Raw genomic sequence first — 27,636 nt, 5'->3', positions numbered from 1 at the left:
TTAAACTGTCAAAGGAGCTGAAACGGAACAGAAACAGTGTTCATCTAAACGGGTAGGGTAAACCCCTCTGAAAACAATGTCCACCTCGAGTCACCATTAACATGACGGATTCTATTGTTAACTGCACTGCCTTGGTAGTAGGAAAACTCCCACTTCAGAACATGGGAAAATGTCTATTTTTAACTTGCTGCAGCAGCCCTGGCTTCTCTGATGGTGACCTTTACTGCAACAGAAGGTAGACTGTTGCATTTTATCAAAGCAGCCACTCTATGGCATCAGCATTAAAATACATTTTGAGCTTCTGCAGATGAGTCGAGGGCAGATTCGATAAGAGAAGAAAAACATCTACATTTTCAGTAAACATCTCTGAAAATGTGATTGATACATGGTGTACTGATGGAACAGCCAAATCAGAGTTCATTTATTAACAATAGGCCTGATAACAGTGATAATGAGTTGTACATAATTCCCTTAGGTCTCATTATTGTTATACAATGTGTTCCATTTCTGAAGTGTACACCCAGTAGCTACTTGGTATTGTTTTGATCCCCCTTTTGCCACCGTTATTTGGACCACTTTTCATAGATACTGACCACTGCAGACCAGGAACACCCCAACAAGCTTTGGAGATGTTCTGACCCAGTCGTCTAGCCATCACAGTTTTGCCCTTGTCAGAGTCGCTCAAATCCTTCTACTTTCCCATGTTTCCTGCCTCTAACACGTCAGCTATTTATGACACAATGTTCACTTGCTGCCTAATATATCCCACCCACTGACAGGTGCCATGATAATATTGCCTGTCAGTGGTCATAATGTTACGGTTTATTAGATTATGATTACTTTCATTTTTTGATCAGGCCCACTAAACAGTGTTCATGGTATTAGTTTACAAAGCTTGTTTCTGAATGTTTTCTATACTTTAAAGTCACAGCCCACTCTGTTTAGCTATTTTCGAGATGAGATTGGAGTAGGTGGATAGCAGCGGCCTGTTACATATGACGGGGGAATGGTTGTATAACTGGAACTGCAGAATACCAGCTTCTCCAGCCACTGTCTGAAAGCACTTTAAGGCTTCATTTTTATTATCATATGACCGTCACCCCCCAGATAAATTCTGTGCTCTAGCTCAAAAATAAATGAAGTGAATCTCTTTGATGATAGTCATGATTTCTGCCCCCTTTGAAAAGTTAACTCTTTGCAGTTAAAAAAAGAACTTGAGGGTAGATATGCTGGTGTAGTCATGAAAATGAAGTGTCCTTGCCTTTCTTATTTCTTTAATTTGCTGTTCTGTATATATACCTACTGTGAAAAAGGTCACTGCCACAGTGATACTGGTATGTGAACCTACTTTACACAGAATTGTGATGATTTGGGAGACTTCAGGCAAGTGTCATTTCACATAACTTAACAAACCTCCTAAAACTCCCATTATTTCTCCTTAATAATGTGATTTTAAGCTGCTTTGCGTAGAATTTAGTCAGGATGTAGGAACCCCTAAAGTATGACAAGTTCATCTGTAAACATGCATTCAGGTGTATCACCAGTTTTGTTTTTTGAATCACCACCTACTGCTTTCTATGTTTTATTTATCACATGTCTAGGTCCATGTTACTCCTTATTTGTCCAACATCTTATTTGTTTCTCCGGTGATCAACTGCAGTAAAAAAATTATTAGTCTGGACTGGACACACTTGCCTCCTGCAGCCTCCCTCTGTTGCAGTGTCTACTGCCTCTTGAACAATCAATAGGCAGCCGACATCATTCCAGCGTCATCTCCATGGAAACGAGCTCTAGTCCCTGTAATGATTGGGCCCCGTCTCGCAGCCTGCCTTTTTGTGATAGGACGAGGGGGGAGCAGTTCTCCCTGCCCCCCCTCCTCTCAGCGACATTCGCCGTCTTACACACACATTTTTCCCTTCGTCTTCTTTCTTCACCTTTATGGCGCTGCTACCAAGATGGGATTAAGAAGCCCTGTCGAGTCTTATTGCATCTGGATGAAATGCTTTTTGACACGGCAGCACCAATGAGGAGAGACTCACAGCTGAGGAGTCAACATGCCACCCACATCTGAGCCTCTCTGAGAGAATGGGGACTGGAGCGGAGACCTGTTAGTCAGACCGTTCTCGGGTATTTTTCTCCATCACACGCCTCTTCTTATTTCATATTCTGTTTGGGCCTACATGGGCTGTTTCAGCGATGCGTAGGGTAAGAAGTGGACTGGTGTGTCTTCTCTTTCTGTTTATGACAAAGCACCTTCAGGGGACAGCGCAGCAAGGCAAGAAAAAAACAGGCTATATCAGTGTAGTGAGCAGGACTCTGGATGTAAGTGCCTCACCATGATAAACACTAACAGCAGTATGCTCAAGAATGGTACCATGCAGTGACATTCGTTGAATTGCCTTCCCAAGCCAAGTCCGAAAATATGTAATATCTCTTTGGAGCAGATTGTCCTCATTTTGGAAGACGTCACTGCGCAGAGAGACGTCTTCTTTACAACTCCTCGTTCATCTGTAACGATCAAACCCCAACAGCCTGGAATAGTGCTGTTTTTGTCAATCCCGCTTTCCACGGATTTACAAATCTATGAGGCTCGTTGTTCAATTACTGACCGATACCTTGGCTGGCTTTCAAACAATTCAAATTTAATGTAAAAATAAAAATACTCCTGCTTATGAACTACGAGAGAAAGGGAGGACAGTGACATCTGAATCATTTTGAAGTCTTCCTGCAACAGCTGGTCCGTGTAATTCTGCCCTAGTAAATGAAAAGTCTGTGATGGCTCGGTCTTGGCTGGGTACTTCATTTGGTCATATTGATCCCATCTCCTCTGTTTGACTTTGACAGAGAGTGATGTATGACCTGTGCACTCGGCCCGAGCAGCCCGAGCCTGCACCGGCACACGCAGACATGGAGAGCCGCAAGGAGACTGAGGCTCTTGGTCAACAACAGCAAGAGTTGAGAAGCTCGGGGGAGCAGAACAATAAGCAGCACGGGCTCTTGGACAAAGCAGTTTCAACCAATATCACCTCTACGTCGTTGTTAGGAAAAAGACACCACTCGCTTTATGCAAACCTCGCCGGTTTTGAAGTGGAAAGCATACGAAAGGTAAGTGTGGAATATTTGATGTGTATTCTCGCACCATTCCTGGTGGTTGGTGGTATGAAAATGTTTGGAGAAACACAGAGAGATGTTATATAGACTCCCATTAATTTTAGAGAGAAACCGATGTAGTGTATCAAAGGATTAAAAAACAGTTATCATGGTCCTGGGGCTCTTAGCATGCAAAATATAATATACTGACTTCTCTATCTTTGAATTATACTGAGCAGAGTAACTGAAAGTTACAAGACTGGAAGTGTGTGGCAGTGTAAATCATTTGGATTGGATTGGATTGCAGTAATGTTACACTGAACTTGTGTGTGTGCAATGTATTTTCTTGATAACTAATATAGAGCATTGCTGTTGTAGAAACACAAAGCTGGCAGGAATTACGCTGACATTGTAACTATTTTCACACCTCTGTGTGTCCTCTTAGGGAACAGAAGATCCACTTAACGGTTTAGCCAATTGAAAATCAATACTGAACCCGTGAGGTTTTCATGTAGCAGACGCAGGCTCAAATACACAAGCTTGTACCATGAGAGAGACCATTGACTATGTCCAACAAACAGAACACAACTTTGGGATAATGAAGTCTGCTAGTCAAAAACCAGTGGAATAATTGATTGGGAGTGGTTTAACTGGTCAGGAGGTGCAATTTAAAAGTTGTTGAGCGTTTCTTGCTGCAGGCAAAACAGGGTAGACTGTGAAGAGCAACACGTGAGGACAGCTGAATCAGCCTGGGCCATGTTGAGCTGCTACTAAGTAACCAGCTACACCACTGTTTTTTTTTAGTCATGTCATTCTCCTATCAGTTAGTTAAATATCTTATTTGGACCATACAATATCCTGCTAGGAATAAAATACTACAGCTAATGGTGATCAGCTGTGTGGCCATATTTTTCTTCCATAAAACACTGGAGCATTTTCCTTTGTTTGAAGCTTTGAGCATATCCTTAGTTGTGACAGGATTTCATCATCTTAGCAAGGTAGTTATCTGTGCACAGTATTGCCTGCTGGGTTCCCCACCCCTGCCACTTCATTACCCAATCTGCACAATCGCAGTTTAGTAAAAGCCCCTAATGAACTGTCAACACACAACCTGGGAGGCGATCTGTGGCCACAGACGCTGAGAGGGAGCATTAAATGATGCATTAGAAATGATTATTTGCCCATTTCCTAGTGGGGGGTAGGCAGTTGTGTTTTTCAGCAGGAGGCTGTCACTCAGATTACTCTTTCTAATTATTTCCAGTGAGGGCACCTCAGTCGTCCTTTTGTTTTCTTATAACCAGCGCCGCCCATAATTGATGACTGTGTCTGGGATGTGTGTTCGTACGATGGGATGCATTTTTTATAAGACCGAGACTGTTTCTTCCATCAGAGACACTGGCACTGTTTACATGGACACCAGTGTTTCCCTAGGAATCAGAATTATAACTCAATCTGAATAAAAACACCAGAACACCATCAGAACAGACTGGCCCTGTCTGAAAGAATTTTCTCTCGGATTGTGCAGGGTCTGTAGAAAAATGCTAGCTCCTAGTTACCATGCAAATTCTTGATCCAGTTCTCTCTCACTCTGGTTGGAATAAATAAATCCTTTCTGTGACTGCTCACCTTACAAGGCATATTAACGCCCCACACCAGTAGCATGTAAAAAACGTCTTTTCCGATCAGTGTTTTTGGCACTGTGTGATGGACAAGAGTAACGGCATCATAGTCACACACATATACTGAATGGTTGTAGGACTAACAAACTGCGAGCTGAGGTGTTTCTTTCCCAGGCTCTTATTCTGATAACAATTAACTGTGGCCAAGTCAGGCTATGGTATCACTGTAAATCTATAAAATCATCATTCTCATGTTTTAGCTAGTAAGGTGTTCATCTACAAATATGAAACACATTTATGTTCAACGGTGTTATTAAGATTAATTCTCGAAAATGTATTGTTCTTTGAGGCTAAAGTAGTAGTTCTAAGGGTTCATTTGCTGGAAGAAAGAATCTACTGAAAGCTAACAGGCTTGTTGATAGTGTGGTCCTCTGTGGTCCCATCTCTTTAACACCTGTCTTGATACCATATGGCTTCCTCTTTGATTGTTGGGTTTACCCAGTGTGGGATCCAAATGGAGCTTCAAAGAGATGATATACAAAACTCAATTTCTCCTATTACTTCAGTCAAAACACTTGATTTTACTGATTGACTGTTTATTAAGCTGTCATTATGAAGCTAAGGTCAAGTTTGTAGGCTAAACTCCTTTGGAAGGAGCCTTGTGTTCAGGGTTGCATCAGTGTACAACACAGCAGTACTGTAATGATATATTTACTCTATGCTGTGGCATTGAATATCTGTACCTTTGCACCCTTAATTCAATTGCAATTGTCCAAATTGTCCCTAAAAACATTTTGTTGTTCTGTGTAGTAGAATATTGTATGGCTTTTTTGAACATGGAAAGGAAACTACTCTTGTTAAAGCACTTCTGCTCACATGAAAAATACCTTTACCTTGCTTAATCCAGTTATCAGGGGCATTTCCTGCTTTTATAATAACCCAAACATGGAAGTATGTGCCACTCAGCTGCTAGACAGCTGTGCTGTGCAAAGCCTGTAAATATAGCCTTCGGTGCACCGTCAACATGTTATTTCCCCACTGTGGATAAAATGCCATAACCAAGGCTCAGCAAAACATCTGGAGAGCTTTTCATACGACTCAAAGCTCAAGAGGCCATATTTAATCCTTGGTCATTTATATAGTTTGTAAGTGTCTTTCCATAAACCAAAACAGGTTTTCCTTTACTCGTTAATTACAGGGTTTCACCATATAAACCTGTGCATTAAAAACGTGTACAGTAACAATGTACATAGAAATAATGCCTCAGTGCATGTTTACGGATGAAGCCTTCCCCTGCATGTAGAGACAGTGCTGATCAGTGCTCCACTGTTATTGTGGTTTTGAGGCAGCTTGAAAAGTGCTTATTTATTCAGCAAGCTATATTCCAACTGGGCTGCGCTGACTAAAATTGACTGTGTTCTAGCCGTATCAAGCAGGCCAGCCGAGAGGAGCCTCTCTCTGCATTGCTAAACTAAGACAGCACTTTGAAGTTTATGGAGGAGGAGAGAGTGACGCAGCATAGGTTAATTGCAAGCTGCAAAAACACATTGGATATGTTTGCTTTCAACAACAGTAGAGATCTGTTGCTAAATGCGGAGTGCTGGGAGTTTGACACTCTGACGCCAGCCCTGCATACCGTCCCAGTTTGTACCCATGGGAGATCTGAAAGTGGAGCAGTGTGTCTCGAAGACCTGATTTTACTAAAACTTTACTTGTAATTTCCTAAAATGAATTGCAGCTCTTAAAAGAGGATGTGACCATGCCATCTGGGTAGAGTTTATGATTAATCTTGTTGATCTTCTGTTGATGAAGCACATAATGTCCCACCAGGCCCACTATTCTGTGTTAGAGGTATTCAATGATTTTTTTTCAGTCATGTGATTGTTGTAAACCTTAATCTAGTGGTAATGATGCAAGATGATCATATGCAAACTCATCCATTTTCTGTTAATATGTAGTATTTCCTACAGTAGTTTCTAGTAGCGCTATACGTGATGAAAGAAAACCTTTATGATGATTTGAAATTTTTACAAAAATGGCATGTGCATACAGTAGATGTTGTGATGAGGTCCTATCTGTTTGATGACATCTTCCTGGATTCTGTTTTGTTATCTTGTTGTGCTTACTGTGAAATTGTTGTGTTTATTTTCCCTGCACATATTCTATTGCATTTCAGTCTGTGCTGGAAGAGGAGCCTCTCCTCTTTTGCCTCCTCTTATGTGACTACTTCAATTAAAGTTTTTGGGGAGAGTTTTTTCCCTTATCTGAATCAATAGTGAAAGGATGGAGACTGCTTGTAAATCTCTCACTGGACCAGCTACAACCAGACAATGTTATTTTTTCTTAATGCAAAAAGATTGCACATCTGTCAGTGAGCAGGATGATTAATTGACTTTACCTTGCAGCTCACATTCACAGTGTTTGATTTTGTGGACAATATCGAGAGACAATCCTCAAAAAGACCAACATCTGTGTAAGGTTTCTTCCTGTCGCTGATTTATGCCACATGGTACTTCATCTGTGTGTTTGTTTGTGCTCATGTGAATGTGTTTTATTGACTTGTGAATAATTGATAGAGCAGTGTGTGGGTAGTCTCTAGAGTCAATACCCCAGCCCAAACATCATTGTCTGTCTGTCTGCTGTCTGGCTGTAATGAGGAGCTCAGTTGAACAGGGGTTAGAGATGGTGTCTGCTGTCACTTTCACTTGCAGTGCGGAGCTACTGGTTATTGCTTCCATACTATATATCGAATGTGATATGTACAGAATAAACTGTATACTGTAGATAAGATATTGCTGTGGCAAATTCTGAAATGAAAAGAAAGGGTCTGAAAACAAATACACTGTCATTTATACAATACCTTTACACAGCAGCTGCCCTGTAGTATACATCCTCCATCAGCTATGAATATTATTTACATATCTCTTATTGATAGGAGCAAGAAAATATATGTTTTCTTGTCTTAACCCATCACATTTGCTCCCTTAAATTGCTCTTTTAGTTTTCCAGTCATTATCATACCCTAATGCTGCTAATAAATTATAATCCTAATTCATTGTGAGAACAATGGAAGTTACATGGTGTGACATACTCTCTAAAGGCTTTATATTACACTGTGTGTAATAGACTATTCCTCCTCTTTTATTTGCTGGCCTCTATCCACACTGCTCTGTATTTGCCATCGCTGACATTTCTGTGTCATTTGGTGTTGCTGCCAAACTGCTGGCGAGATTAAACCTATGATTACCTCTCTTCCCACACACAATGGCAAATGCTTTTTGCCTGGAGGATGAAAGGGAGACTCATTTTTTTTGCCCCAGTGTTTGTCAAGGAAGGTCACTCAGACCTTTCATTACTGGAGGGAATCTACCAGATTTTTGTCTGCGATGTGTAAAGGTTTGCTGTGGAGCACTAAAACATGGACGTAGATTTAATGACGGTCTTGATCCTCTGCCGTATAAGACAGTGTGTCTGTGTGTTGTGTGAACAATTGGAAACTCCTCTTTAAATCTGCCTGATATTCTTCTAAAAAAAAATTCTACTGATTTGAAAAAGACTACTTTCAAATCATGATATCACTTGATCTTATCAAGGTCACCCTCGATGTCCCCTCTTATTTCCTTCCTTTTGATTGTTGCTTTTGAAAGCGATGCTGCCTGACTTAATGTGCAGTAGACCAATGTTAACACTTAGTGTCAAGGACAGGCCAATCAATATTCTGTAATACTGCTGACAGAGAGAGCATAAACCCATCTATAACTAACTGGTGTTTAAGTTTGTTTCATCTATTCCGAAAGAACAGGATGTCCTAATATTCCCCAACAATATGTCTCTGTTGGAAACATCTCAGGAAATGTTTCAGCCCTTCATCAGGCAGTTCTGGGTGATGAGATGCCGGCTGGAGTAAACTGCAGTGATGACAGTGATGGAGTAGGAGGGGGGATTTTTGGCAACTTCCAAGAGTGGCGACAAGGTCCTTTTGGGGCAAGTTGGAAGCATTTTCTGAATTAATTTTAAGCGCCTCCATTTCTGGCTGAGTGCAGTGCAGCATGTGGAGGTCAAGGCAATCTGTGGAATGAAACAGACTGAATGTTGTGCTCATATTTATCATTTGCTCTTGTTGATTGGTTGCATCAATCAGTTAGAGCATGCAGTTTAACCTCAGTCACATATACATTTTAGTAGAGTGTACAGATGAAGCCAAATGTGATTGCATTATGCTGTCTATTTACTAAACTCAGTGCCATGCTGGCAAAATAAGAACCAATACAAATCACAGAGTTTGTGTTTTGTGAAAAATACGATATGAGTCAGTGTGTAATTTATTATACTGTATAATGCTGTAGTGCAATTCTTCGTTCTTGGAGGAGAGAAGGAAGATAAATGCTAATATCTCTCCATTCCACATAATAGAGCCAAATGTTGCATCTTTTCCATATTTTGACAACATACACGGTTAAAGTAAAATGTTATAGTACATTCTGTAACGCTATTACTGCAAATTTCCATAAATTAAGTTCCTCTTGGTCTGATAGTGGGGGGTTGAGGATGTTTGTATGCATATGCAATTTCCTCTGACAAGATGAAGGGTTATATTCTTTTGAAGCTCTCAGTGTTGAGCCTGTGGAGGGTCGGGGAGAAACAAATCATCTCCGATACATTCTGTCTCCCTTCTATCCGTTTTCTGCTGACACTGAATGAAATGAAGTAATTTGGTAACCCCTCCTTCTGTTCATCCTTTTGCCTTTTAAAAAGGGCCAGATGTTCTCTGCATCTCTGGCCCTTGGAAGCTCAAGGGATTGTGACATTTTTATTTGTGGATTTTGAGGTGATGAGGCAGCCAATGCTAGTATGGATTTTAATTACTGCGTTTGCTGGATGGTGTTTTAATGACTTTGTAAGGAAGAAGCCACTTCGCTTGCATCAATCATAAAATCACTACAAGTAAAACAGATGAATTGGCATATTACTTCATGACATGTGCTTGCTTCATGATTTCCAGTCTAATCCTGGGATATAAACTAGACAGCTCAAGGCATACAAAGGTGTGGTGCTGAAATATATGCACATCTTATATCCTTGATGTATGGGATGGATGAGGCTTCTCCAGACAGTGCATCTTATCTTTGCACATGCTCACTCAGAAGACTTTTGTACAAGGGGTGGTAGAGGTAGCATGTAGGATGCCTGGAGGGAGTAAAGGGGTGTCTTGTGTTGCCTCTTTGTTCTCGCTGTATGAGAGACCCCCTAATCTGTCACCGTCATGTGCCCCGGGGAGATGAGTCGTGATAAATACAGGAGGGGATTTAAGAGGACACTTAAGAAGGCTTCTTCATGACTTAAATATGAGTATAGAGAGGGAACTGCTGTTAATAAAACACCCCGGGCCACAAACAGCTTTTTTTTTTGTTTTTTTTTGGTAGGTTTAAAGAGACTTCTCAGCTTTATTGAACACCCTCACCCCTTTTCCTTTCTGCATGTAGGAAAGCTTTGTGGCTCCAAAGGTCTCAGCTAAGCATGTACAGTTGCCATTGCCATTTTTTTTTTTTTTTACATGTTATTGCTACCTGGAGAGTAATAAGAACAGAACACAAGCTTAGAAAGGGTGTTTGCAGACAGCTATGAAAATACTTTGTACTGACACACATTTCTTTCCTCTCCCAGACAAGCAGCGCCATGTTCATCATGTGAGATGTGAGTGGGAATAGAGCTTCACAAAAAAGAGAAAGTATGAATAGCAGCTCAGAGTCATATCTTTTGAGGACGTTTGACATTTCATGAAACCACACGAGAAACCACTGATGCTGCAGGAGACAAAGATAAGGAGTCATTCATTTGAGTCTATATTGTACCATTTAAAAGGTATCGTGAAGTCTATTCATTTTACTTTCCAGTCCATATTGTTCCATATTATTGGTATGTTTCTCAGCTCGGCTTTAAATTAAAACCGTGTTTACGAGTCATTTTCTCTGACCATGCGGTATTTGACACTTTGGCCTGTGGGTGGAGGCTTTTCCCTTTCCAATATTGCTGTGAGCACAACATGCCTGGATTAATTAAGGAACATTTCCAGATTCAGCAGACTGCCTCCTTCATGCCAATGAATGAAACTCAGCAGCATGTACATGCAGGCTGTAAAGCGTGTTCATGCTTCGACTGATTATGCAGGCAGCAGAGCTGAATTGCGATAGCATATCTACCCCTTGTTTATTTAGTTGCTAGTGTGTGTTATGGTTTTTCCTTCCCAACAGTGCGCTCTGTGCTGTGTCTGTGATCTGAAAATGGCTGTAAAACAAACCAAATCTACAATCAATAAAATGAGTGTGGAGCATTGATGTATTTCTTCTGCTCGACACCCTGAGGTTGCATTGTTCCACTTCATATTCATGGACTAGTGTAATGTCGTACGCCAGTGGCAGAGTTGAGCTTTTATACTGCAGCTTCAGTTATCATGCTTAATAAAGAGTTAACAATGGCAAAGCATGTGCTCCTATGTGCCTGTCTGCGTCTTTGTCTTGTCGTCTCCTTAGAGGCTTATAGTGGGGGATTTCTGGCTGTCAGCTAAAAATGCTGATGTTGGTGTTTCTGTGAAACCAGACATTTCCATACGCCTAACAAAAGCTTGCCATGCTTCCCAGACAAAAGAACAATCTGGTTGCGCCACCTTATGAATATGTAAGATTAAGTCCTTGAACATTTAATGATCTTTTTCAGTTTTTGGTCACTTGAGTCTCCTATTGTCTTATAACAGAAAAAAATCTGGTACATCTTCTCTTTTCCCTACAGCCTCCTCTATATGGTTTACATTTTCTATTAACTATTAATTTATGCAAAGATATATGCCTATGATTGCTTTTTATTGTGACACAGTAAATGACATAAAATACACTGGGGTTAAACAGAAGAATATGGTATTGTTTTATCTACTAGTAGTATTGGAAGCTGTGAGAATGGATTTAAAATAATGTCATAATTGAGTAGCTTCTGGCTATTCTGCATTATGTTTTACATTCATTTTTTTCCTTGGTTGACTCAGTAAATCTGTCTGTATCTAACCACTGAATATGCTTTTTTTTTTTTAATCTCATACATTTATAATATACACATAAACTGTTTTATGAGCTCCAAATAAAACCCATCATACACTGAAAGTAACAATATCAAGATTTGTCACAGAAGCTTAGTATCGGTCCGTCTTTGTGCCCCGACTCTGATTTCAATAAATACACAAGCATTCCTGAATCTCTCTAAGCCATTTTGATTTGAGTACCCCAGAGGGATATTAAACAGCAACTGGCCCAGATAATCAGAAGGTAATTGAGCCTGCTCTCTCTATAAAGCTCAGTCTAGTCAGTGTCAGTTTGCTTTTATTAGAAATAAAAGTAAGTGGATACCTTATAACAAGCCATTGGTGAAGTCCCTCCTCTTTTTGTGTGTAACTTTAGCGTGGTTGTGACTCGGCAGCAGAGTAGTTCATCCACTAATAACAGGGGTTTGATTCCAAGCTCCTCTTGTTCTCGTGTCACGGCAGCCACCAGTGTGTGGGTTTGTGTGTGAATGGAAGAATGAGAAGGAAAGTTAAATCTTGTACTTCCCGTATTTACTCAATGCACAGGCAGGTCTTGTACTTACAGTTAGATACCAAGAACAGTGGACATTTTTTCTATACAGTGTACAGTTGTGCAGCAGCAGTTATATTAAGTTATTGTGTGTGTCTTGACAGCGTATATGTAGCACGGTAGGACTAGGAGAAACAGTATTTCACACCTCTGTATGTTTTCATTAACATATTGTGGAAGTGAAAATAAACACGACTTGAATCTTAAATCTTGAAAGTGGAAAATTTTGCAGTTTAAAGTCCTTAAGTTTGTCTGTTAAGCTATGCCTGTAAAAATGTTGCTGGCTTTGCTGATGTTGCTTCTAATTACAAGGTCACTAACAGATGTTGCTCTCCAACAACCAGCTCTGATGCCAGTTCATGACGACAGTGTGATGGTAGAGTTTGACCTTCCTTGGCATACTTGCACTTCTGAGTAGAGGCAGAATCACTTTCCCAACCCATTCTCCTCCAGTTTCATATGCTGGTGTTTTGTAGACTGTATCAGTATTGTAGGCAGTGTCTGTGTAATTTGTGTGATTGTGTGTTTTATAATAAGGACATCCTTCAGTTATCTGGTCGTATTCACTCATTATTATAGACATATTCAAATCAAGAGGATGGCTCCATTAAGGCCAGGGCCTGGGTTCTCCTGACAGACGTTTGTGCAGAGACCCCTGCCCTCCTGCTACTCGGTTACATCTGCCTTGCCTTACTGAGCCAGGCCCACGTGTAACCAGCACTGCTGTGAGAGAGGAGAACCGTCTGAATGCTAATTCGTTCACTGGCCTTGGTTAGACCTCACCACCTGCAGCCCTAGTCTGTCGCAGCAAGAGAAGCAAGAGCTGGGTGGTTTGTGGTTTGCAAGAAGCCAGCATCATTACCTCATGCCTAAAGAAAAGCCTCCGGTGTATTCCGTTATTATTCCCAGGAAACAATCATACAACATGGACAGACTCCAAGATCATTAGAATTAGAATGGAGGCAGGCGGAGGCTGAGTTCACTCTGGCTGGCCTTCCTCTGAGGTGATTGATTGGGCTTTAGCATCATGGTCCTGAGAGGAAGACTGCAACGCTGGGACTGATGACAAAATAACTCTCAAGGACACAAAGGTTCATCTGTGAACTGATGTTCACTATGTATAATACAGAGTGCTCCTCCTGGTAGCCTGGCATTTTATGGGACACAGAGGATGGTGCTATGTTTTTTCCAATAACATCTCCTCGGCAGAAATCCGAAACACTAATTTGGGTTGCAACAGATTCTGCAGGAGGTGATTGTAGCTTTTCAGCACTCAAGCTGGTTGTCACTGACATTACACTCATCTGAGCTGCTTTAGTACGTCATCTAGTGATAAATCATGGTGACAGCGTTTATAAAGCACGCTGTAAACACGTCAAGTCAAAGTGTTTACATAGGCAAAGAAGAGCCTTACAACACAGTCATTATCTGGTCCTTAAGATAATTACTAGAAACTGTTGTGTTACCTGATATCTGTACTTGTGAGGTTCCTGTTCTTCATTGCTATTTTTACCTTCACCAAACAACTATTTTCTGACCTCTGTGAACAGAGTGTATACTATGTGCTGCTTTCAGACTTTACTGCACAATATATGCAGTGAAACTTAATTCACTTAATTTTACCCCGGGCAGTTAATTTACGCACTCTTGACAACAGACCACCTATGGTCTATTTCTTGTCCAATTTGTTTCTATTTATCTGTGTTCAATATGTCTTTCTGAACTGACCTGAACTGAAGTAGATGCTCTTATCTTGTTAGATTAAAAAAAATTGGGTCCATGCCAAGATTTGGATATTGTCTCCTAATCATCCTAAAATACTACAAAGGAGAAAGCAGCACAGTATCAGCAGTACCTATTCAGAATACACCTTTAAGATCTCTTAAATTTTTAAAATGCGCAAAATCTTTTTTATTTGTATGGCTACAGAAGCTTTGTGCTACATTTCAGCTGGTCGTTGTGCCTCCTAAACCTGCTCCTAAGACCTTCTTGCATTTTTTGATGCTTTGAGCGTCAAACATTTTAGTCCTGGTTGATTTGCTAACACCTGTAGTGTTGTTTCAATATACTGTAGAATTTTATGCTGCACATGGCCTGAGCCTGTGAACATCAGGGTACAGTGAAAAGAGTTAGTTACTCCCTGGGTAGTTGGAGGTGTGCAGGCTGTGGCCAGCTGCTCACTGTCATCTTCCATTAGTCCCTGCAATATTTCAAATTGATCCACTGTCAAGAAATGAGTGAATGACAGCCTTAAGTTCTAAGCTCACTGACAGACACACTGCATTTTGTGTGAGTACTTCATAATGAACATCAGTTCATGTTTTTCCAGTTTAATTCCTCTAATGTGAAGCTGCAGCAGCAGGAAATGTTCTGTTAGCCATCTCTGAGCCCACCGGCTGTCGTGTGAGAATTTAGCATTCTGCATTCAGATATCTGTGCATAGATATTACATTAGCAATACCTTATTACAGCATTCCTTCTGTAAATATTGCCACAGACACCAATATTTGTGATAATAAAAGTTCATAAACACTTTCAATAATTTAATGGGACATAAGCTCAGTCACCATGTTTACTCACTCACCGTTAGTGACTGAATATATGAAATTGCCACATTTAAAGAGTTAATGCTTTTTAGGAATACTGTATGTCCATATTCTGTCTGAAAACAAGTAATGTGTGAATAGATTTTACAAATTTGACAGATTATTTTTGTTAAACTGCGTTATCCACAACAGAACAGCATGAGATAAATCAACACAGGATAGTTGAATAAGCACTCCCAGTGTCCCAGTGTAAAAAAATGCACGTATGATCAGCAAAGCAAATAGTCTGGTCATGAATTGCTGCTCCTAGATTTGCTTATAACAAGCTACACACTTTAGTGTGCAGTTTTTCTGTGTGCCCCAATATATCATCTGAAGAGGAGGAGGAAATAGATTCCCAGCCTATATTATAGCAGTAGCACATTTTCCTATTGATGTATTAGCTCCGTGTTGATGACGTGGCCGCAGTTATTTGCTGCCTTCAGGTTCAGTTCCTCCACGTGATCCTGACCATCCTGTGCATAGATGGATGAAAGATCCGCAGCACTTTGTTTGTGTTGTAAAAATAAAATGTCAGAGGCATTTGTTTCTGCAGCACCGACTGTAAAGAATAACCCAAAGACCATAAACATAAGTTATAGTTTTTAATCTTACTTGAGATATATCACATACTTTATGCTTTCTCAGTTTAATTTTACTGTGTAAAAACGAAGATGGTTAACAAAAAAAAACTTTGTCCAAAGCTTTGTTTGCTATTACCAGAAAGTAGGATTATCCTTCTGCGCTGTAATGGAGCTCTGACATGGTGTTAAGTGTGTGCACAGTCAACAGTGAGGCTGATATCAATGAGAGATCAGTGCTTATTTAGGTGACGTGAATCCAGCGATAAAGGACTTCACCACTACCTATACAAACTAACATAGAGAGAGCAATTACTAAATTACTGAATCTATATCTACATTGAAATTCTTTTGAAAAAAATTTCCTCCTTAATAAGTGCTAAAAGCAGGATTTGCTTTTATATAAACCTTAAGGAGTTTAATGTCAAGTGGTGTAATAGTTTCAGTGGTCTAATATTTATGACAGACTTATACTTAACCCAGATAAAGAGATGAAAGTCTGTCTTTACTCTGTTTAACTCCTTCCAAGCTGTGCCCTAGTTCAAGTTTAAGGACGACGTGCTTTTGCTGACTCTGTGTGTGTATTGATTGTCCATTAAGCATCTTTTTTGCCTACAGTGACAAGTGTTGATTAAATCTTTGCTGTGACTGCAAACTTTTCACAACTAATTTCGACGGTATTGGAAATTTACCAAAACATGCACTTAAGGAAGCTGCTGTGAGACCTAACATCACCACCATTATATCTGAATTGTTCCTCAACTTAGATTTTAAATCATTTTGCTCCCCTGGATCACATTTAAATGTTTTCGGTCGAATCTTTGTGTCTGCTAGTCTGCAGTCTCGCCCTGAATTAAACATACAGGCTTTCTTGCACTACTTTGTAATGTGTATGTAAACAGGATATTCAGTGTTTCCATCAGTATAGCACTGAATGATGAACACAGGAGCCTCAGCTGCTACGTTAGCAAACAGCCAGTCATTAGTGTTGACTTCAGTAACAGGTACAGTAGCATTAAATATCCTACTGGGACCCAACAGATCTCCCACCATCTGCAGTTACCAAGACAACATAATCTAGATGACAGTCAAATGTCTGCACCTGCACCATGTCACGATGATGTCTAATCTAGTGTTAAGTATTTTTTTTCTTTCTTTCTGTCTTTTCCTTTGTCCTGCTGTGGTGTGGCACAGTCAAGGCGGTCTTTTTATGTGTGTTTAAGGACTGTTTCACTCTAGCCAAGCCTGAATCAGGTATCACCTGGCAGTCTTACCTTTCCCAACAGTAACTGCTTTCTCGTCACATGTAAGCAGCCAGGGTCCGTCTAGGTGACTGAATGTGTTTCTCTCTGTGGGCAAACCTTACCCGTTCATACAGCTTCTCCCCAACATGTTTATCCATCTGCTCTCGCTGCAGCCATTGTACTCATGTGTGGCACCCTTCCCTCTGAGCCTCAGGGCTCATTTAGAGCATCCCTAACGCAGATGCAGAGTGGCATCCCTTCCATTTAGATAAAGGACCAATCTGAGGTTTCACCCATTTCCAGGCTTCATCCCCATGGCCACTAAACATTCATGACAGTCTTGATCACCACATTGACTATCTGCCATACTGACTGCTGCTTTGTTAAGCTTCACTAACAGCCTACAAGATAACAAGCTTATTTCTGCAACTCCTAATAATGTTACACCATATAACATAATTATGTACATCTGAGTAAAATAATTAAACATAATGGTTATAGGTTTGGATCACATCTTTTGGATTCTTTTCAGTTCTTTATTTCTAACCAAACAAAAGTTATCACAGTTCATTGCTGTAAGGTACAGCGTGCTCAGGCCTCAGACATATTCTGAGTTTCACCAATTTATTGTTTGTGGCTGTCTTATTAGTATGTTTTCGCCATGTGGTCACCATTAATGTATCAGATGATGAAGAGAAGTGAGCACTGGAGTGGGTTTGGGTGAATTGACTTAATGACTAAATCTATTAACTTAAATCAATAATAGTTAACTGGTGTTCTTGTCCAAGTGACTGCATCTGAAAAGAAGAAGCAAATACCAGCAGATGATAGGGCGCAGGATGTAGATTGGTGACAAAAGCACCCTGAAATGAATCATTAAAAATAGAAAATAAGTAGAAGATGAAGGTGTCTGGATGTTTTTGTATCCTTTCTATGTATGGGATCACTTCTTATCCTTTTTTGTTGCCTTCTCTCCATCTCTCCTTCAAGTGCAATGTCAGAGCCGTGCTTTCCTTCCTCTTATGCTGAGTTGGTGCGTTTTAATAGGTGTTCAGCGACAGTCGTAGATTGAATGAGTTGGTGTAATGAAAAGCCCTTTCAGTGGGCTGTCAGCCACCATTAGATCCTACGTAAACACTGGCTGACAGCTGAAAGGATTTCTGCATCTCAGAGATGGAAAATTAATTCAGCGATTCTGCAGAAATAAAATCAACTACTGTTTCTCACGTAATAAGCAAAAATTTTCATACTCACTGGTGTTTTATAAAAAAAAAAAAATAATGAAAATGGAGCAGTAGGTAAACCTTGCATCTGTTTTTTCTTGTCCCCTTTCATCAGAATGGCACTGACTATGGGTTCCTGGTGCGTCAGAACTCCGAACTCTTGCGAGCCCTCGATGAGCTGGAAAAGACTTGCACCACACTGAGGGAGGAGAATGGCCTGCTGGTAAGACTAAAAATAACAGAGTGTGTAGTCATTGTAGAAACTAGGCCAGGTGCACAGACACTGAACAAAAGAGGTTGGAACTCCCTCTGTTTCCTGTTTCACATTTATTTATTCATTTCAGTTTACTAATTAATGAATATTGAATTTTCCTTGTGTATCTTTTTATTTTTATTTGTTTATTTATTTGATAGGGACAATGCCCATTAATCAACAGACAAGTTACTTGCTGTAAACAAGCCAGAGTTAGCTACAAGTGCTAGTTTCCATCTGTTGTCCCTAGCCAGATCTTAACAGGCACCCTAAAATGCAAAAGTCGATAAGTAAGAATACAGTATAAATACAGAAAGGAAAAGAAAAGAAAAAGGCAATAAAAGAAAAGTATATTCATGGACTCAAGTATATGGAGTATGGTTACACTTGTAATTTTCCCTGATCCAGGTTTTAAGCTGTTTTTTAAAAATGGGAAGGCTATTACACTCCCTTAACTCATTGGGCAGACTATTCCAAAAAATAGTGTCTCTAATAGAAAAGGCTGTGTTTCCAAACCTACTTTGTCTATATTGAACTATGCAGTCCCCTCTGGTGGTTGCTCTGGTTACGCTATTGACCTTGTCTTTCTGTTTTATGAACTGGCACAGTGGTGGTGGAGCAAGCCCGCGGAGTACCTTAAAGACAAGACAGGCATCGACAAAGTGTCTGAAGTTTTCAAAGCTAAACATCTTATGAGCATATGATTTCAAACTAACAAGCCAGCTACTGAGTCATTCTTCAAACCTTTAGTAATCCCTCCTTAATGTGCTGTGAAAAAGTATTTGCCCCCTTCCCGATTTATTTTTTTGCATATTTGCTACACTAAAGTGTTTCAGATCAAACTAATTTAAATGTTAGATGATAACCCAAGTAAACAAAACATGCACTTTTTAAGTGATGATTTTATTTATAATGGGAATAAAGCTTTCCAAATGTACAGTATATGGCCCTATCTGAAAAAGTAATTGCCCCCTAAACCTAATAACTGGTGCCAACAGGGTGGCACAATCCCTTATCGCATTTGCGATAACTGGCAATGACTCTTTTACATCGCTGTGGTGGAATTTTGGCCCGCTTTTCTTTGCAGAATTGTTTTATTTCAGTCACATTGGAGAGTTTTCAAGCATAAGCTTTTTTAAGGTCATGCCACAGCATTAAAATAAGTCCGGACTTTGACTAGGTCATTCCAAAACGTTCATTTTGTGTTTTTTAAGCAATTCAGAGGCGTACTTTCTTATGTGTTTTGGATCATTGTCCTGCTGCAGCTTGAGGTCACAAACTGATGGTCAGACAGTCTCCTCCAGGACTTTTTGGAGGAGAGCAGAATTCATGGTTCCGTCAACCACACCAAAGCATCCAGGTCCTGAAGCAGCAAAGCAGCCCCAGACCATTGCACTACCACCACCATATTCATTAGCTGCATTTTGTGTTTACTTGGGTTATCTTTGTCTAATATTTAAATTGATTTGATGATCTGAAACATTTAAGTGTGACGAATATGCAACAAAAAAATAAAAATGGGAACGTTTTTCACAGCACTGTATGTGTGACTTTCCTGTCTGGCATGGCCAGGTTAGCATTTGCTGCAAGCGCTGTCTGATGATTATATTTGTTTTTGGTGTGTTTAGCGGAAGAGCAGCGCCCCAGAGACTGAGGAGAAGGTCAGGCGACTGAGGAGAAAGAACACAGAGCTGGCTGTTCTTGCTAAGAGACTGGAGGAGAGGGCTCGGAAACTGCAGGAGGCCAACCTCAAAGTGGTACGGGGCACAAATAAAATACATTCTCAGCAGCAGCGTGATTGCCCTCTCCCTGAACCAAATGCTGAATGCGACCCATTATCAATTACTGCCATCCAAGTCACCACATCTTGTTGGGTGTCTGGTTAGGAATCAAATAGCCAAGTGTGTGATGAATAGCAGCCTTGTTTTAGGACACCAGCTAAATACGAACAATTGAATGCATGAATACAAAAGCTAAAAGAGCTAAGTTTTAAGTCTTGAATTGGGTGTATTTTATTATTTTATGAAAGAGGTGAATGTAATATTTAATTGCAGTATTTAAAAACCTGAAAGGGTGGCGACACGTTCAGACTTACTTGACATTTTTCTGTGTATTGTGTTTTACAACACAGCTTGCATGTTGGATATAATCTGTACTGCTTCATATGCATAAATGACCAGAAATGTTTTTTTGAATGCATTAGTTTGATAGAAGGCCGAAGAAACAGTGAGAACACCAGCAGTTAAATATTATGTGCTTTCTCTTTCTACTGAGGCATTAGCATACCAAGTTCTAAAATATACAGATTCAGCAGAATGCCTACATTTGATATGCACTGCTAAGTTTAAATGTTTTTGCACTGGGCAGTACTTTATTGACAGAATACCAATGTTTTTCTAGAAATATCTAAGTGCTATCATCTTTTTGCCATTGAGGAATAACTTACACAAGCACAAAAACAGTCTTCTCAGAGGAGCTACAATCAAAGGAGCACCTATGTTTGTCCTGGCACAGTCACTAACTGCTGTTTATTCAGTGTGTACCTGTTCACCGCTCAGGGAGACACATCGGTAGAAACCCCTGCCCCTTCATCTCCTGTTGTATGAAGTGTATTTCTGATTAAAGGACACCACCAAAAAGTGTACTCTGTAGTTGGCTGGATAGTACCTGTTCTTTGCTGACTATACTTTATATACCTGACTAATAGAAGCTATATTTCAGTAAATAACTGCTTTGCTTTCCAGCACTGACAGCCCTCATGTGTCAGTTGTCAATAAGAATGCATTCCAGGCCTTTTCTACATCCTGTTTGGTAACAATGCATATTTGCTTTCCAGGTGAATTCCCCATCTTTGATGAGACCTGGGTCAGTGGAACAGTACAAGAGGGCATTTGCGCGTCAACGAGCTCGTGACCTAGCCCAGCATGCCGATACACTACTGTCTAAGGACAAGGAGATTGCTGCCCTGCAGCAGGAGTGCAGAGAGCTGGAGGCACGGCTGGGTACTTCTAAGGTATTTAAAACACAACTACTCAGTTACTTAAGTTAACTCAGCCTTGGTTGAATGATGTGGCCTCCTTACGCTTGAGTTCATTCACTGAAAGGCTAGTTCCAAGTTTCTACCCCACTCATCATCACTGCCGCAGGCTCATAATGCCACAAGGTTGCTCTCTGCTGGACAACATGGGTACTGCTCATCCTAACCTCCTACTAAGCCTGTATTACTAAGGCTGCGTCAGTGCTGATGTCTAGATAGATGACAGCGCAGGAATAGGCTGCCTTTCAGAGTGCCTGTTTGTAATAACCATAGACTTAGGAGCTGAATCCCCTCAATGTGAACGTTTATTGGGATTAATGATATAGGGACTTATGGGGTCAGCTGTGCATTGATCAAATGGGAATGTCTGTGCTATCCCACTCAAGCTAAACTGGAAAATTAAAATCTAATATTCAAATCAAATTACTGTTTTGATAAACAGGTTTATTGCATGTTTTGTTTTTAGTTATGCAGTATTAATTACTACTATTAAACACTAATCTAGAGTGTCAGAACTCAGATATATAACTATATAGCAAAAAATAAAAAAAATCACAAGGAACATGATTGCACTCATATTCTTTAATGCCCATGGTACTTAGGATTAAAATCGTTATTCAAATCACTGAAATATGTATGATGAGCTGAACTGAAGAAGGGGCTGTCTTTAATGCATGTGTATGTGTCTGTGCAGAGCTCCCTTGTTCCATCTGGCAGAGCGGAATTTGAGAAGCTTCTCAGGGAGTCTCAGAAGGAGGTGCTCCGGCTTCAGAGGCAGCTGTCGGTCACATCATCCAGACAGCAGCACAACCATAGCCCTGACCAGGATGGCTCAGAGAAGTGTGGGGAAACTGAGAAGGAGGTGGGGGAAGAAAAGGTAAAGAACACACTAAAACTCTAAGCTGATCCCTGTTGGTCTTAATCAGCTTTAATAGGGCAAGTGACATGTATGTAGGCACAGAAAATAGTTGGTGACATTACTGGGACCTAAGTATGAGATTACGGACAGACCAGATGCGCTTACACTTTGAATATTTATGGCATTTGTGCCTACAGTATAGTTGGGATTTCACATGGTTTAGTATTGTACAGTGAGTTCTTTGGAACCTTAGTGTATGCTTACGTTGGCATAGATGTGGTTTTGCAATGTTATATAATGGCTTGTCACTGGACTTTATACTAATCTGCCACAAGCCATAATGAGATGATTCCCTTGAACTTGGGCCTGATCAAAGACACTGAAGTCACACGCTATCTTCCTCTCTGCGTTTAATGCTGACCTCATCCGTATTCTCTTCTTAGAGACCGGTCTTCACCAGAGCACTGATGCTCAGATACATCAGTCACTTTCCAAAAAGCAGAAAATCCACACGTTTCATAATTGTATGAGTAGGTTACATAATGCAGTATGGGTATTATATGTAATAGTAAAATTGAATTTGACCACACCACTGAACAGCTGTAAAAGAGGAAAATGTAATTTGCCTGGTGTCCTTTTGAGAGGTATGTTTTAAATGTATGGTCTCTATTTATTAATATAGGCTTGCTGTAAATTAGAGGCACACTCCATGTTGATAATTTTTTAGGGAAAAGGGTCTGCTGCCTGTGAAGTAGAGTAAATTCTCTGCCTGTCAAGCTCAAATGAGAATGCCGATTGTGGTAATCTCTCATTTGTGGGACGCACACACGCACTCCCAGTGACACGCGCACACCCAGAAAGGGGCCATGTTGTGTGAACTCTAATCCCCTCTAACAACAGAATGGTACAGTCCAGTAATCCGCTCTCTGTTGCTGTGGCAGCGGTGAGAGGGTTTTGGATGGTAGGTAAGACTCCAGCCGCACTGAAGACTTTTCTATCTCGCCCTGCTCTGGATAGCTAGCAGGCCAAGGGAAGCCTTGACGTTGCCACAGATCACACGAAAGGGGTAGGTCATCTTGTGAGTTTTGTTGTCTCTGTTGACTGTGTGCATAAGAGTCAGCTGTCCATTGCAGTTCTCCTTGGCTAACCTCAGATGCGTCTGCTTGGTGCAAGCCTAAAGCTGTGCAGGACTCCAAGTTGAGATTTAACATTGAAAACTAGTCCGTGTCATGACGAATTGGGAGTGTTAGAGAACTGTCTCAAGGCAGCGGGTGTTGCATTTGTGTTCGATATTGGAATCACCATCTTAGATTATTAGTATGTTACATGCTACATCTTAGTATTGCAATATCTGACAGCAGAGGAGATTTTTCTTTTAGGTCTCATAGTTGTCGTATTTTAATATTAATTTCAGTAAATCCTGTGGTAAATCCCAGCCTTGTCTCTGGTGGACTGCCACTTTCTTACAAATTAGAGACGGGACAAGCATGAGGCCTAGTCAAGGGCAGGCTGTCAGAAACCCAGTTTTGTAACAGTCACATTTTGGAGCTTCGAGATGCAGAATTTAAACAGACCGACTTAGTGACAGGGTGGTAGCGCGTTTGATTGGTGGACATCGATATGCTCTGTATTAAAAAGAAAATCAACGGCCAGGCCAATCCATTAAGGTGCTTTTAAAAGAAGTGATCCAGTTACCCGTTTCAGTAGTCTGCAGGGATTACACCAATGTGCTTATGGCATTCAGGGCCTGCTGAATGGGATCTGACCCTGCTTCAGTACGCATGGGCCCAGGGTGTACTTGATCCTTTAGTATACATGGACCACATCAGTGTGACGTGCGTACAGTGGCACCTCACTGCATGAAGGAGTGTGAAAGCAGAGGTGCACATCTAAGCCAGGACCTCGTCTGACAAAAACACACTCATGGCACCTGCCACAGTATCAACATGGCTGTATCTTTCATCAGGTCATTGACCGATAAATGATGACCCTCTTTGCACATTGTGCAGGATTTTAATGTCTTCTAACTTTCAGTGTTTTACATGTCTTTATCCTTGCATTGTTATTGTAATCCCAGGCACACGTCAGAAAGTTTTTACTGTGACTGTAAGAGTTTCATCATATCAGACATGTGCATTAGCAAAGAGACCAGTGGTAGAGATATGAGAGGAGAAAGGTGTTTAGACAAGCACTATTGTCCTCTGCTGTTACATTAGAAGCTATTGTTTATCTCATCGTCTGTCATGATTCAGTCTAGACAAAATGCTCCATGCCTCCAATCAGATAACTGAAACGTTGCACTGAAATAAGACTCTTCTTTAAAAAATCTTCTGTAGAAGAAATTCAAAACCTGATGTACCAGTACTGTACTGTAGTTAATGATGCCTGGAGTCTGGAGACTGTTTCTGTTTTCTGTTTCTCTTAGGAGTAAACAGAACTTAAATGTTAAAACTCAAGTTCCAGTTGGAATAACACAGATAGTGAATAGAAACCCAGTTTTGAGTTTCAGCCTAAAGTGTACTCACAACCTGAAGCTACAACCTGAAAATGAGATGAACTAATGTACAAAGAAAAATGTATGCCAAAGGAACTGAGCATACATTGTAGAAATAAATCTATACAAAGAAGCACAACATATAACATATTACTTAGCAGAACAGAACTAAAGGTTCAGATCAGTGATCTGAAGTTAAAGTTTTAACTGGCTGATCTGTGAAATTATGACACAATCAGCTGATTGTTTTACTAGAGAGGATGCCTGATGGACTTGTTAGAACCGCCCTCTGATTGTAAGGCAGTGTGACAGGCCAGTACTGTTTACCCCCACAAATAATCAAGCAGTGTTTTGTTGAAGTCTGTTTTCCTACTGACTTACACAGAGACAAATCTGAGAGCAGCAGTTTTGTTATAATTACCATTAGATGGCAGATATGACAAGCGTATGCACTGATTGTCACTGTGGCCTGTTAAAATACCAAACTAAAACTGCTGCTTGAAGCAGTACATTAATGTTTGTGAGGAAAAAAACAACATTCTGGTCTAATATTTAAACAGGCATCTCAGTAGAATCTCACAGAATTATTATCTGAATTTACTAAATTTGAAGCTAATGCTAAAATGCCATCTTCAAATGAGCCTACTTTCTTATTCAGTAATTCCATACTCGACTTTGACTGGTTGGCTGATGATCAAATAAAAGGCCAAGACTCAGACAAATCATCAGCAAGTCATAAATAAAATATGAAAATGAAAATATTCAAAACCAGCTTTGAATTACTTGAGAAAACAAACTCTTCAAAATGTTAACAAAACAGTTTCTACTTTGCTCTATCCAATCGTTAAACCATGATTTTATACTGGAGGTTATTTTTCAGTTTAAAACTTTTGGCCAATGCAAGCATCAGCTTTATGTTAATGTAGTGCATCAGTTATTTATTTGACCTACTTTGAATAAATGTACTCAGCGGTGCAATGTTTGTTGTCCTGGTCGTGCTCTGACGTGAGTCAGCCTTTCGCAGTCATTAAAAACTTTTCTTAAACAGATAAAAGTCGGTGAAGATAGTTGACTTTACTGCTGCGTTGTTAGGATTTATAGGTGAATGACGATGTTGTCCCTAGCTGCAGGTTACATTTTTTCATACTTGTCTTTTAAAATAATATGCCAGCTGCTCAATGCAACAATTACTTGAGAATTATTGGAAAATGTATTAAAAAAAAATAGTCAGTTTGAACTAAAACCATCTGATCAGATCAAGTGACTACTACTAATGGAATTATATTAAGCCTGACTTGAATTTAGGCACTATACGTGTAGCAATAATTAATATCAGAAGAGGATTTTCTTCCTTTTGGTATCCTTATCTACTGACCTTGCAGCTCATTTATTGTAGACAGTTCAGTAAAAATATTTATGATTCTGCAGCAATAGCACAAAATACCCAGAACACTCAAATCTAGATTTTGTTTCTAAATAGAAGCTGCTGTATATGGGACAAAATGTAAGCCAAGCCATTTGAATTTGTTGGAGCACTATCTAGCACTATGTAACTCTGCACCAGATCCAAGTAAACTGTATGAAGCATGCACAGTCAGTTGGGTCACAGTAAGTTTTGTTAGGTTAGTGTGTTGGCACAAAAACCTTTGAAATGACTCATAAAAGCCTAAGCTTTGGTCTAATGCTCTGTGGCGGTCCCTTTATTCCTCCCAGCATTGTATAAATGAGGCATTATGTAATATTCTCCTCTCTGCGCTCATTCGTCAAAACGATGTCAGAATTATATCACACGTCGCCCGAACCCTGATTATATTTGCTTTGAACTCATTGTGAGCTCTCCCAATGGCCATAGAAAAAGGATTGCTCATTTAAGAATTTGAACTCTATACTAATAATTGATGATGTACGGAATATAATATATTAAAAACGTGAAAATATCTCAGGTTAAGCAGATGGACTTATTTTGCTGAAAAGCAACAAATATTAAAAACAAAATAATAATTCATTGAAAGAGGAGTGGAATGATGAATAAATACAGATTGGGCTTGCGTGAATTTGTGTAAAGATGTCACCTCAACCTCCACTAGTCTTTTTATTCCACATCATTGATGGCTGCCAGATTGTAGCAGCACCCCGCTCAATAGGTATGAAGTGCTACAAGCTAATTAAGAATCACAAGAACCCTGACAGCTTTAACAATGGCTGACCAAACACAAAGAAGCAAATTTATCCAGGACCTCCTGGCTCGTCTGCACTTGTGATGGACGTGACAGGAACTTTAATGACCACCAGAGGATTCTGAAAAATCCACAGGGCTCTTATTCCCATGCTCCTGTGTTTTTGTCTAGGGGCCAATGGAATTAGTGCCTCCTGCTGGCCTTTCATCACCACTACTGACACCATCTGGTCTTGTATCCAGAAGATAAACCAGGGATGGCCTTGCTTAAATTCACAGACATGTCTCTAATTAAGTGCTGAACAGCCACAATGAGTGTTCAACAGTGAGTTACAACCCTGAACTGAGGTCACCCTCAACCGTCATGGTGTCTTAGAAACAGGTGACAGGGACACAACTATATGTTTAAAAAAACAAGGCATTTAACAGTGAGGTGTCACAAAGGATGTTTATGGTGGGGAATTAGTATCCTGATATATATATTTATAGTATAGCCTGCAGCATATAGTAGTATATAGCGTATAGAATACTAACTTACACCAAAGAGAATCAGCTGCTTTATGAAGAAGCCGTTCTGTTATTTGTCAGGTTGTTTTGAATGTTTTCTAAAAAATAACGATGAGATGAGTGCACAGGAACCAGATAAAAGTTCTGTTTTTTCCGACTCACTTTAACACATTACCACAATTCAGTTTCCTACAAGATCGCATCTCTGAACCTTCAGGCTCTTCATGATAAATGACTCCTGAGGATGAAGTCATTTTAGGCTCTGACTGAATAAAGGAATGTTTGATATCATATTAATCTCTTGTATGATTAAAAATACGGTTGGCTGGTTGCCTCTTCATCATCATCC

General features: G+C 40.1%; 1 protein-coding gene across 1 annotated transcript in view; it reads left to right on the top strand.

Moving 5' to 3' along the window:
• tspoap1 (TSPO associated protein 1) overlaps nucleotides 1-27,636 on the top strand; it is a gene marked incomplete at its 5' end in the record, with an annotated part of 59,739 nt that overhangs the window by 4,690 nt on the left and 27,413 nt on the right. Inside the window, 5 exons of the mRNA XM_084565083.1 lie at nucleotides 2,845-3,105; nucleotides 18,077-18,184; nucleotides 19,843-19,971; nucleotides 21,051-21,227; nucleotides 21,946-22,128. Coding sequence (XP_084421209.1) covers nucleotides 2,845-3,105; nucleotides 18,077-18,184; nucleotides 19,843-19,971; nucleotides 21,051-21,227; nucleotides 21,946-22,128 — 858 coding nt within the window. The remainder of the gene's footprint in view (nucleotides 1-2,844; nucleotides 3,106-18,076; nucleotides 18,185-19,842; nucleotides 19,972-21,050; nucleotides 21,228-21,945; nucleotides 22,129-27,636) is intronic.

The sequence above is a fragment of the Chelon labrosus genome, assembly GCF_963514085.1.
Source record: "Chelon labrosus genome assembly, chromosome: 17".
Lineage (NCBI taxonomy): Eukaryota > Metazoa > Chordata > Actinopteri > Mugiliformes > Mugilidae > Chelon > Chelon labrosus.
This window is presented reverse-complemented; position numbering and strand designations above follow the sequence as displayed.